Here is a 12713-nt window from a genome sequence, read left to right on the forward strand (position 1 = left end):
AACAGGAGTGACTGCTAAACAGGAGTGACTGCTAAACAGGGGTGACTGCTAAACAGGAGTGACTGCTAAACAGGAGTGACTGCTAAACAGGTGTGACTGCTAAACAGGAGTGACTGCTATGCTAAACAGGAGTGACTGCTATGCTAAACAGGAGTGACTGCTAAACAGGAGTGACTGCTATGCTAAACAGGTGTGACTGCTAAACAGGAGTGACTGCTATGCTAAACAGGAGTGACTGCTAAACAGGAGTGACTGCTATGCTAAACAGGGGTGACTGCTAAACAGGAGTGACTGTGGAGTGACTGCTAAACAGGAGTGACTGCTGCAGGAGTGACTGCTAAACAGGAGTGACTGCTAAAACAGGAGTGACTGCTATGCTAAACAGGAGTGACTGCTAAACAGGAGTGACTGCAAAACAGGAGTGACTGCTAAACAGGAGTGACTGACTGCTAAACAGGAGTGACTGCTAAACAGGAGTGACTGCTAAACAGGAGTGACTGCTATGCTAAACAGGAGTGACTGCTAAACAGGAGTGACTGCTATGCTAAACAGGAGTGACTGCTAAACAGGAGTGACTGCTAAACAGGAGTGACTGCTAAACAGGAGTGACTGCTATGCTAAACAGGAGTGACTGCAAAACAGGAGTGACTGCTATGCTAAACAGGGTGACTGCTAAACAGGAACTGCTATGCTAAACAGGGGTGACTGCTAAACAGGTGACTGCTAAACAGGAGTGACTGCTAAACAGGAGTGACTGCTAAACAGGAGTGACTGCTATGCTAAACAGGAGTGACTGCTAAACAGGGTGACTGCTAAACAGGAGGACTGCTAAAACAGGAGTGACTGCTATGCTAAACAGGGGTGACTGCTAAACAGGAGTGACTGCTAAACAGGGTGACTGCTAAACAGGGGTGACTGACTGCTAAACAGGTGTGACTGCTAAACAGGTGTGACTGCTAAACAGGAGTGACTGCTAAACAGGAGTGACTGCTAAACAGGAGAAGTATTTGCAGGGGGGGTAAGCAGCAGTGCAGAACGGGAGGATGGTGGATGATTTAGGGAGGATGGTGGATGATTTAGGGAGGATGGTGGATGATTTAGGGATGAACGAGGGATGGAGGGAGGATGGTGGATGATTTAGGGATGAACGAGGGATGGAGGGAGGATGGTGGATGATTTAGGGATGAACGAGGGATGAAGGGAGGATGGTGGATGATTTAGGGATGAACGAGGGATGAAGGAGGGAGAGATATGTACCTGTCTCTTCTTTCTCTTGGGGCTCAGTATCTGAGTGGTTCTCTTCCTCTTCCTCTTGCTCCATCTCCTCCTCCTCCTCCTTGTCCTCCGGTCTCTCAGTCTCTGATTCAGTGGAAGGTGTGTAGTGCGTTGGTGTTTGGTGGTCAGTGGGAGTGGGAGTGGGGGCTAAGTGTATGAGAGTCTCGGTCAGAGTGTTCAGTGTCTGGTCCTCTCCTTGGGGAGTGTCTGATTGGCCGGTGGAGACCTCAGGGTCATCATGGTGAGAGTCTGTCTCACCGGTGTCAACCACCTGTAAGATGCCAACATGGCTACTCCTCTCCTCTGTCTCTGTCTCACTGATGCCAACATGGCTACTCCTCTCCTCTGTCTCTGTCTCACTGATGCCAACATGGCTACTCCTCTCCTCTGTCTCTGTCTCACTGATGCCAACATGGCTACTCCTCTCCTCTGTCTCTGTCTCACTGATGCCAACATGGCTACTCCTCTCCTCTGTCTCTGTCCTGGTTTCTGAACCCTTATCCCTCCTCTCCTCTGTCTCTGTCCTGGTTTCTGAACCCTTATCCCTCCTCTCCTCTGTCCTGGTTTCTGTCTCTGTCCTGGTTTCTGAACCCTTATCCCTCCTCTCCTCTGTCTCTGTCCTGGTTTCTGAACCCTTATCCCTCCTCTCCTCTGTCCTGGTTTCTGAACCCCTATCCCTCCTCTCCTCTGTCTCTGTCCTGGTTTCTGAACCCCTATCCCTCCTATCCTCTGTCTCTGTCCTGGTTTCTGAACCCCTATCCCTCCTCTCCTCTGTCTCTGTCCTGGTTTCTGAACCCCTATCCCCCTCTGTCTCTGTCCTGGTTTCTGAACCCTTATCCCTCCTCTCCTCTGTCTCTGTCCTGGTTTCTGAACCCCTATCCCTCCTCTCCTCTGTCTCTGTCCTGGTTTCTGAACCCCTATCCCTCTCCTCTGTCCTGGTTTCTGAACCCCTATCCCTCCTCTCCTCTGTCCTGGTTTCTGAACCCCGATCCCCCTCTGTCTCTGTCCTGGTTTCTGAACCCTTATCCCTCCTCTCCTCTGTCCTGGTTTCTGAACCCCTATCCCTCCTCTCCTCTGTCTCTGTCCTGGTTTCTGAACCCCTATCCCCCTCCTCTGTCTCTGTCCTGGTTTCTGAACCCTTATCCCTCCTCTCCTCTGTCTCTGTCCTGGTTTCTGAACCCCTATCCCTCCTCTCCTCTGTCTCTGTCCTGGTTTCTGAACCCCTATCCCTCTCCTCTGTCCTGGTTTCTGAACCCCTATCCCTCCTCTCCTCTGTCCTGGTTTCTGAACCCCGATCCCCCTCTGTCTCTGTCCTGGTTTCTGAACCCTTATCCCTCCTCTCCTCTGTCCTGGTTTCTGAACCCTTATCCCTCCTCTCCTCTGTCCTGGTTTCTGATCCCTTATCCCTCCTCTCCTCTGTCTCTGTCCTGGTATCTGAACCCTTATCCCTCCTCTCCTCTGTCTCTGTCCTGGTTTCTGAACCCTTATCCCTCCTCTCCTCTGTCTCTGTCCTGGTTTCTGAACCACTATCCCTCCTCTCCTCTGTCTCTGTCCTGGTTTCTGAACCACTATCCCTCCTCTCCTCTGTCTCTGTCCTGGTTTCTGAACCCCTATCCCTTCTCTCCTCTGTCTCTGTCCTGGTTTCTGAACCACTATCCCTCTCCTCTGTCTCTGTCCTGGTTTCTGAACCACTATCCCTCCTCTCCTCTGTCCTGGTTTCTGAACCACTATCCCTCCTCTCCTCTGTCTCTGTCCTGGTTTCAGAACCACTATCCCTCCTCTCCTCTGTCTCTGTCCTGGTTTCTGAACCCCTATCCCTCCTCTCCTCTGTCCTGGTTTCTGAACCCCTATCCCTCCTCTCCTCTGTCTCTGTCCTGGTTTCTGAACCACTATCCCTCCTCTCCTCTGTCTCTGCCCTGGTTTCTGAACCCCTATCCCTCCTCTCCTCCACCTCCTCCCCTGTTCCTGTCTCTTCTGGGACTCTGTCTGTCTCCTCACTGTGAACAATGCTGTCAGTCTGAGGGTGACTGAGAGACTCTTCCCTCTCCACTATACTGTGTGACTGGGTTAACACCTCCTCCACTGATAGGGCTGTGCCGTCACACACTGACCAGTGAGACTCAGACACACGCTCAGAGACACGTTGTGTTAGCCTCTGGAGACGAGCAGCGTTACCTTCTGTACGGTCCGACGCTGTCCCCTCACCGCTGACCCCCTCTCTGGTCGTAGGGGAGGTGGGGACCGTAGGGGAGGTGGGGGCCATGGGGGCCGTAGGGGAGGTGGGGGCCATGGGGCCCGTGGGGGCCGTAGGGGAGGTGGGGGCCGTTGGGGAGGTGGGGCCCGTGGGGGCCGTAGGGGAGGTGGGGGCCATGGGGCCCGTGGGGGCCGTTGGGGAGGTGGGGGCCGTTGGGGAGGTGGGGGCCGTAGGGGAGGTGGGGGCCGTAGGGGAGGTGGGGGCCGTGGGGAGGTGGGGGCCATGGGGGCCGTGGGGGCCATAGGGGAGGTGGGGGCCGTAGGGGAGGTGGGGGCCATGGGGCCCGAGGGGGCCGTAAGGGAGGTGGGGGCCGTTGGGGAGGTGGGGGCCATGGGGGGGTGGGGGCCGTTGGGGAGGTGGGGGCCATGGGGGAGGTGGGGGGCCATGGGGGAGGTGGGGGCCGTGGGGGAGGTGGGGGCCGTTGGGGAGGTGGGGGCCGTAGGGGAGGTGGGGGCCATGGGGAGGTGGGGGCCATGGGGCCCGTGGGGGCCATGGGGCCCGTGGGGGCCGTTGGGGAGGTGGGGGCCGTTGGGGAGGTGGGGGCCGTTGGGGTGAGGATGACAGGGGAAAACACGTCGTTGTTCAGGTATTCCTCGATGAGTCTGGAACACACCATGGACTGGGAGAAAGTGCTGCTTTTCACCGGGGCATGAACGGGCTGGGAGGGGGTTGCTTTGGGGGGGTGTCGGGCTGTAGTCCAGGGTTTACGCAGGTTCCTGTAGTTCAGACTAACAGACTGTGTTAAGGATCCTTTCTGAGGAGAGAAGCGCGGTAGAGAGATCTCTTCCAGTTCAACATACTCTCCCTCAGCGTCTTCTCCTGCTGCTTTCCCATCGTCCCTGGTCTCGATAGGCTGTCTCAACCGTGGCAGGAGCTTCACCTCCGTACTCTCTCCACATTGGGCCTTGGATGTGTCAATCAAAATGCGTCTGGCCCTATCCGAAGGCTTGAAGACGTCCTGTTCCCTCCCCCCGTCCCCTTCTCCCTTGGTAGGGACTCTGATAGGTGCAGCCACCATGGCCGTGGGTCTGTTAATGAACTGAGGGTGTACTACATCCTCCCAGGGTACTCTGAAGATGTCGTTCTCTGCAGAAAGGAGGCAGTAGGACAGTGTCCTCCCCGACCCTGTCCCCGACCCTGTCCCCAACCCTGACCCTGTCCCAGACCCTGTCCCAGACCCTGTCTCAGACCCTGTCCCCGACCCTGTCTCAGACCCTGTCCCAGACCCTGTCCCAGGCCCTGTCCCAGACCCTGTCCCTGACCCTGTCCCCGACCCTGTCCCCGACCCTGTCCCAGACCCTGTCCCAGACCCTGTCCCAGACCTTGTCTCCGTTCCTGCTCCACTCCGTTCCCTGTTGACTGAGAATAACAATAATGTATTAATCCACACCAGACAGAAACTGACAGCCCCCCAAGTGTTCTGTTGGACATGAAATACTGTAAAAACACCAGCCAATCAACTCCTAGGGATTTTAATGTTGGAAATGTGTTCCAAAGTAATCCCAGGCAGAGAGATACAGGGCCTTCAGAAAGTATTCAGACCCCTAGACTTTTTCCACATTTTACAGATCAATTTAGAGTCTCACAGCAAAGGGTCTGAATACTTATGTAAAAAAAGTATTTTTGTTTTTTTATGGGGTATTGTGATGCATTATGGGGTATTGTGACGTTATTATGGGGTATTGTGACCTCATTATGGGGTATTGTGACCTCATTATGGGGTATTGCGATGTCATTATGGGGTATTGTGATGTCATTATGGGGTATTGTGATGTCATTATGGGGTATTGTGATGTCATTATGGGTATTGTGATGTCATTATAGGGAATTGTGTGTAGATTGCTGAGGATTTCTTTTTTATTTAACCCATTTTAGAATAAGGCTGTAAAGTAACAAAATGTGGAAAAAGTCAAGGGGTCTGAATACTTTCAGAATGTATTGTATATGTGATCCTATACAAAAGTCAAGGGGTCTGAATACTTTCAGAATGTATTGTAGATGTGATCCTATACAAAAGTCAAGGGGTCTGAATACTTTCTGAGTGTATTGTAGATGTGATCCTATACAAAAGTCAAGGGGTCTGAATACTTTCTGAGTGTATTGTAGATGTGATCCTATACAAAAGTCAAGGGGTCTGAATACTTTCTGAGTGTATTGTAGATGTGATCCTATACAAAAGTCAAGGGGTCTGAATACTTTCTGAGTGTATTGTAGATGTGATCCTATACAAAAGTCAAGGGGTCTGAATACTTTCTGAGTGTATTGTAGATGTGATCCTATACAAAAGTCAAGGGTCTGAATACTTTCTGAGTGTATTGTAGATGTGATCCTATACAAAAGTCAAGGGGTCTGAATACTTTCTGAGTGTATTGTAGATGTGATCCTATACAAAAGTCAAGGGGTCTGAATACTTTCTGAGTGTATTGTAGATGTGATCCTATACAAATGTAAGCAATGTTTGAAAATTAAAATGTTTTAGTCAAAAATTATATCTGTTTGAGATTCTTGCGGTCAATTTGCAGTCTACAAATTACTAGTAGTTATGTTCCAGCCCCTCGGCCAGCCGCTCCAGAACAAAATCGTCCCGCGGCTGAAACTAGTTGATGATCCCTGCATTAACCCAGCCCGAATAACCACACACACACACACACACACACACACAGACACACACACACACACACACAGACACAGACACACACACACACAGACACACACAGACACAGACACACACACACACACACAGACACACACACAGACACACAGACACAGACACAGACACACACAGACACAGACAGACACAGACACAGACACACACACACACACACACACACACACAGACACACACACAGACAGACACAGACACAGACACACACAGACAGACACAGACACACAGACACAGACACACACACACACACACACACACAGATACAGACACAGACAGACACAGACACAGACACACACACAGACACACACACACACACACACACACACACACACAGACACAGACACACACACACACACACACACACACACGTTGGAGGAGCTGAAGCAGAGGGCAGTGTCCAATCAGAGCAGTTTACCTGAGTGGAGCCAGGCCATGGTGAACAGGGAGGTGTAGGCTAGCTCTGGTAACTTTACCTCCTCTACATGCTGCCCACTGGGGGCCAGACAGCGCAGGATGAGACAGGGTGGGCTGGAGGGGGGGAGAGAGAGACGCAGGATGAGACAGGGTGGGCTGGAGGGGGGGAGAGAGAGAGAGAGAGAGAGGTTACCCGGTTACCTTACATTGCTGCCCACTGGGGGCCAGACAACGCATGATGAGACAGGGTGGGCTGGAGGGGGGGAGAGAGAGAGAGAGAGGTTACCCGGTTACCTTACATTGCTGCCCACTGGGGGCCAGACAACGCAGGATGAGACAGGGTGGGCTGGAGGGGGGGAGAGAGAGAGAGAGAGGTTACCCGGTTACCTTACATTGCTGCCCACTGGGGGCCAGACAACGCAGGATGATACAGGGTGGCCTGGAGAGAGAGACACCATGCCCAAACTGGACACGTGTGTGCGTCTGCCATCGTGCACAAATTGATGTTGTCCCCCCCACACCAAACGTCATCACGACACGCAGGTTGAAATATCAAAACAAACTGAACCAATTATATTAATTTGGGGACAGGTCGAAAAGCATTAAACATTTATGGCAATTTAGCTAGCTAGCTTGCTGTTGATAGCTAATGTGTCCTATTTAGTTAGCTAGCTTGCTGTTGATAGCTAATGTGTCCTATTTAGTTAGCTAGCTTGCTGTTGATAGCTAATGTGTCCTATTTAGCTAGCTAGCTTGCTGTTGATAGCTAATGTGTCCTATTTAGCTAGCTAGCTTGCTGTTGATAGCTAATGTGTCCTATTTAGCTAGCTAGCTTGCTGTTGCTAGCTAATGTGTCCTATTTAGCTAGCTTGCTGTTGCTAGCTAACTTATCCTATTTAGCTAGCTAGCTTGCTGTTGCTAGCTAATTTGTCCTATTTAGCTAGCTAGCTTGCAGTCGCTAGCTAACTTATCCTATTTAGCTAGCTAGCTTGCTGTTGCTAGCTAATTTGTCCTATTTAGCTAGCTAGCTTGCTGTTGCTAGCTAATTTGTCCTATTAAGCTAGTTAGCTTGCAGTTGATAGCTAATTTGTCCTATTTAGCTAGCTAGCTTGCAGTTGCTAGCTAACTTATCCTATTTAGCTAGCTAGCTTGCTGTTGCTAGCTAATTTGTCCTATTTAGCTAGTTAGCTTGCTGTTGCTAGCTAATTTGTCCTATTTAGCTAGCTAGCTTGCTGTTGCTAGCTAATTTGTCCTATTTAGCTAGTTAGCTTGCAGTTGATAGCTAATTTGTCCTATTTAGCTAGCTAGCTTGCAGTTGCTAGCTAACATATCCTATTTAGCTAGCTAGCTTGCTGTTGCTAGCTAATTTGTCCTATTTAGCTAGTTAGCTTGCTGTTGCTAGCTAATTTGTCCTATTTAGCTAGTTAGCTTGCAGTTGCTAGCTAATTTGTCCTAGGATATAAATACTGAGTTGTTATTTTACCTGAAAATGCACAAGCTCCTCTACTCCGACAATTAATCCACACATAAAACGGTCAACCGAATCGTTTCTAGTCATCTCTCCTCCTTCCAGGATTATTTTTCTTCTTTGGACTTTATATGACGACTGGCAACAAACCTTCATAATAAGGTGCATTACCACCACCGACCTCCGTTCATCTTTCAATCACCCACGTGGGTATAACCAATGAGGAGATGGCACGTGGGTTCAGTATATGCTTCTAAAAGCCAATGAGGAGACGGGAGAGGCGGGACTTGCATCGCGTCCGGCGTCACAAATAGAAGCAACTTCTATTTTTAGCTGCCTGGCAACACAGACTGTTCGTTGGCGATGCGCGAGCGACGTGGGTGCAATGATTGAAGAACATGTATGTGGACATTTATTTTGCAACGCGGTTACCACGTCCGGTTTGGGTAGTGAGAGAAAGAGGTTACCTGGTTACCTTACTAGGGCTGAGCGGTGTACCGTATTTTACAATATACCGGCAATTGATGCAAGGACCGGTTTTTGGGTTTTTACTTTACCTTCTATAACGGTATGTTTGGTTTGTAAAATGTGATACGTCATTTCGTTTGTATGGTTTACTCGCTACTTGAGTCGACTCTCTCGTCAAGCCCCGCCCCCTTGTCACACAAGGAGCGCCATTGGTCAATGCAGCAGATGCAACAATATGTTGATGACAACAATGGGTGCTTTCCACTTTGCCTCTTAATATCAATCCACAAGCGTTCTATAATTATTTAGTTTGTGTATCTTATTGTCTGTGTATCTTACTATATGGACATTCCTGCAGTCAACATGCCAATTGTACGCTCCCTCAAAACTTCAGACATCTGTGGCATTGTGTGACAAAACTGCACATTTTAATAAAGTGGCCTTTTATTGTTCCCAGCACAAGGTGCACCTGTGTAATAATCATGCTGTTTAATCAGCTTCTTGATATACCACACCTGTCAGGTGGATGGATTATCTTGGCAAAGTAGAAATGTTCACTAAACAGGGATGGAAACAAAATTGTGCACAAAATTGAAGAGAAATAAGCTTTTTGTGCCGTATGGAACATTTCTGGGATCTTTTATTTCAGCTCATGAAACACGGGACAAAAACTTTATATGTCGCGTTTATATTTTAGTTCTGTCACGCCCTGATCTGTTTCACCTGTCCCTGTGATTGTCTCCACCCCCTCCAGGTGTTGCTTATTTTCCCTGGTGTATTTATCCCTGTGTTTCCTGTCTCTTTACCAGTGTATTTATCCCTGTGTTTCCTGTCTCTCTGTCCCAGTGTATTTATCCCTGTGTTTCCTGTCTCTCTGTACCAGTGTATTTATCCCTGTGTTTCCTGTCTCTCTGTACCAGTGTATTAATCCCTGTGTTTCCTGTCTCTCTGTGCCAGTGTATTCATCCCTGTGTTTCCTGTCTCTCTGTACCAGTGTATTTATCCCTGTGTTTCCTGTCTCTCTGTACCAGTGTATGTATCCCTGTGTTTCCTGTCTCTCTGTACCAGTGTATTTATCCCTGTGTTTCCTGTCTCTCTGTACCAGTGTATTTATCCCTGTGTTTCCTGTCTCTCTGTACCAGTGTATTTATCCCTGTGTTTCCTGTCTCTCTGTACCAGTGTATTTATCCCTGTGTTTCCTGTCTCTCTGTACCAGTGTATTTATCCCTGTGTTTCCTGTCTCTCTGTCCCAGTGTATTTATCCCTGTGTTTCCTGTCTCTCTGTACCAGTGTATTTATCCCTGTGTTTCCTGTCTCTCTGTCCCATTGTATTTATCCCTGTGTTTCCTGTCTCTCTGTACCAGTGTATTTATCCCTGTGTTTCCTGTCTCTCTGTGCCAGTGTATTTATCCCTGTGTTTCCTGTCTCTCTGTGCCAGTGTATTTATCCCTGTGTTTCCTGTCTCTCTGTACCAGTGTATTTATCCCTGTGTTTCCTGTCTCTCTGTACCAGTGTATTTATCCCTGTGTTTCCTGTCTCTCTGTGCCAGTGTATTTATCCCTGTGTTTCCTGTCTCTCTGTACCAGTGTATTTATCCCTGTGTTTCCTGTCTCTCTGTACCAGTGTATTTATCCCTGTGTTTCCTGTCTCTCTGTACCAGTGTATTTATCCCTGTGTTTCCTGTCTCTCTGTACCAGTGTATTTATCCCTGTGTTTCCTGTCTCTCTGTCCCAGTGTATTTATCCCTGTGTTTCCTGTCTCTCTGTTCCAGTGTATTTATCCCTGTGTTTCCTGTCTCTCTGTACCAGTGTATTTATCCCTGTGTTTCCTGTCTTTCTGTCCCAGTGTATTTATCCCTGTGTTTCCTGTCTCTCTGTACCAGTGTATTTATCCCTGTGTTTCCTGTCTCTCTGTACCAGTGTATTTATCCCTGTGTTTCCTGTCTCTCTGTACCAGTGTATTTATCCCTGTGTTTCCTGTCTCTCTGTACCAGTGTATTTATCCCTGTGTTTCCTGTCTCTCTGTAACAGTGTATTTATCCCTGTGTTTCCTGTCTCTCTGTCCCAGTGTATTTATCCCTGTGTTTCCTGTCTCTCTGTACCAGTGTATTTATCCCTGTGTTTCCTGTCTCTCTGTGCCAGTGTATTTATCCCTGTGTTTCCTGTCTCTCTGTACCAGTGTATTTATCCCTGTGTTTCCTGTCTCTCTGTACCAGTGTATTTATCCCTGTGTTTCCTGTCTCTCTGTCCCAGTGTATTTATCCCTGTGTTTCCTGTCTCTCTGTACCAGTGTATTTATCCCTGTGTTTCCTGTCTCTCTGTGCCAGTGTATTTATCCCTGTGTTTCCTGTCTCTCTGTACCAGTGTATTTATCCCTGTGTTTCCTGTCTCTCTGTACCAGTGTATTTATCCCTGTGTTTCCTGTCTCTCTGTACCAGTGTATTTATCCCTGTGTTTCCTGTCTCTCTGTACCAGTCTATTTATCCCTGTGTTTCCTGTCTCTCTGTACCAGTGTATTTATCCCTGTGTTTCCTGTCTCTCTGTGCCAGTGTATTTATCCCTGTGTTTCCTGTCTCTCTGTCCCATTGTATTTATCCCTGTGTTTCCTGTCTCTCTGTACCAGTGTATTTATCCCTGTGTTTCCTGTCTCTCTGTACCAGTGTATTTATCCCTGTGTTTCCTGTCTCTCTGTACCAGTGTATTTATCCCTGTTTCCTGTCTCTCTGTACCAGTGTATTTATCCCTGTGTTTCCTGTCTCTCTGTACCAGTGTATTTATCCCTGTGTTTCCTGTCTCTCTGTACCAGTGTATTTATCCCTGTGTTTCCTGTCTCTCTGCCCCAGTGTATTTATCCCTGTGTTTCCTGTCTCTCTGTTCCAGTGTATTTATCCCTGTGTTTCCTGTCTCTCTGTACCAGTGTATTTATCCCTGTGTTTCCTGTCTCTCTGTACCAGTGTATTTATCCCTGTGTTTCCTGTCTCTCTGTACCAGTGTATTTATCCCTGTTTCCCGTCTCTCTGTACCAGTGTATTTATCCCTGTGTTTCCTGTCTCTCTGTACCAGTGTATTTATCCCTGTGTTTCCTGTCTCTCTGTGCCAGTGTATTTATCCCTGTGTTTCCTGTCTCTCTGTACCAGTGTATTTATCCCTGTGTTTCCTGTCTCTCTGTACCAGTGTATTTATCCCTGTGTTTCCTGTCTCTCTGTACCAGTGTATTTATCCCTGTGTTTCCTGTCTCTCTGTACCAGTGTATTTATCCCTGTGTTTCCTGTCTCTCTGTCCCAGTGTATTTATCCCTGTGTTTCCTCTCTCTCTGTCCCAGTGTATTTATCCCTGTGTTTCCTGTCTCTCTGTGTATTTATCCCTGTGTTTCCTGTCTCTCTGTACCAGTGTATTTATCCCTGTGTTTCCTGTCTCTCTGTACCAGTGTATTTATCCCTGTGTTTCCTGTCTCTCTGTACCAGTGTATTTATCCCTGTGTTTCCTGTCTCTCTGTACCAGTGTATTTATCCCTGTGTTTCCTGTCTCTCTCTACCAGTGTATTTATCCCTGTGTTTCCTGTCTCTCTGTCCCAGTGTATTTATCCCTGTGTTTCCTGTCTCTCTGTACCAGTGTATTTATCCCTGTGTTTCCTGTCTCTCTGTGTATTTATCCCTGTGTTTCCTGTCTCTCTGTACCAGTGTATTTATCCCTGTGTTTCCTGTCTCTCTGTACCAGTGTATTTATCCCTGTGTTTCCTGTCTCTCTGTACCAGTGTATTTATCCCTGTGTTTCCAGTCTCTCTGTACCAGTGTATTTATCCCTGTGTTTCCTGTCTCTCTGTACCAGTGTATTTATCCCTGTGTTTCCTGTCTCTCTGTACCAGTGTATTCATCCCTGTGTTTCCTGTCTCTCTGTACCAGTGTATTTATCCCTGTGTTTCCTGTCTCTCTGTGCCAGTGTATTTATCCCTGTGTTTCCTGTCTCTCTGTACCAGTGTATTTATCCCTGTGTTTCCTGTCTCTCTGTACCAGTGTATTTATCCCTGTGTTTCCTGTCTCTCTGTACCAGTGTATTTATCCCTGTGTTTCCTGTCTCTCTGTCCCAGTGTATTTATCCCTGTGTTTCCTGTCTCTCTGTACCAGTGTATTTATCCCTGTGTTTCCTGTCTCTCTGTACCAGTGTATTTAT

The 12713-nt window shown here is 48.3% G+C and overlaps 2 protein-coding genes across 2 annotated transcripts in view; both read right to left on the reverse strand.

Annotated features, from left to right (window-relative positions):
- LOC135570695 (puratrophin-1-like) overlaps positions 1-1839 on the reverse strand; it is a 15549-nt gene extending 13710 nt beyond the window's left edge. Inside the window, exon 1 of the mRNA XM_065016650.1 lies at positions 1258-1839. Coding sequence (XP_064872722.1) covers positions 1258-1321 — 64 coding nt within the window. The 5' untranslated portion in view covers positions 1322-1839. The remainder of the gene's footprint in view (positions 1-1257) is intronic.
- A 1542-nt stretch (positions 1840-3381) lies between these two features.
- The window catches only part of LOC135570696 (mucin-5AC-like), a gene marked incomplete at its 5' end in the record, with an annotated part of 42479 nt that continues 33147 nt past the window's right edge, over positions 3382-12713 (reverse strand). Inside the window, 2 exons of the mRNA XM_065016651.1 lie at positions 3382-4888; positions 6610-6722. Coding sequence (XP_064872723.1) covers positions 3477-4888; positions 6610-6722 — 1525 coding nt within the window. The remainder of the gene's footprint in view (positions 4889-6609; positions 6723-12713) is intronic.

The sequence above is a fragment of the Oncorhynchus nerka genome, unplaced genomic scaffold (assembly GCF_034236695.1).
Source record: "Oncorhynchus nerka isolate Pitt River unplaced genomic scaffold, Oner_Uvic_2.0 unplaced_scaffold_922, whole genome shotgun sequence".
Classification (NCBI taxonomy): domain Eukaryota; kingdom Metazoa; phylum Chordata; class Actinopteri; order Salmoniformes; family Salmonidae; genus Oncorhynchus; species Oncorhynchus nerka.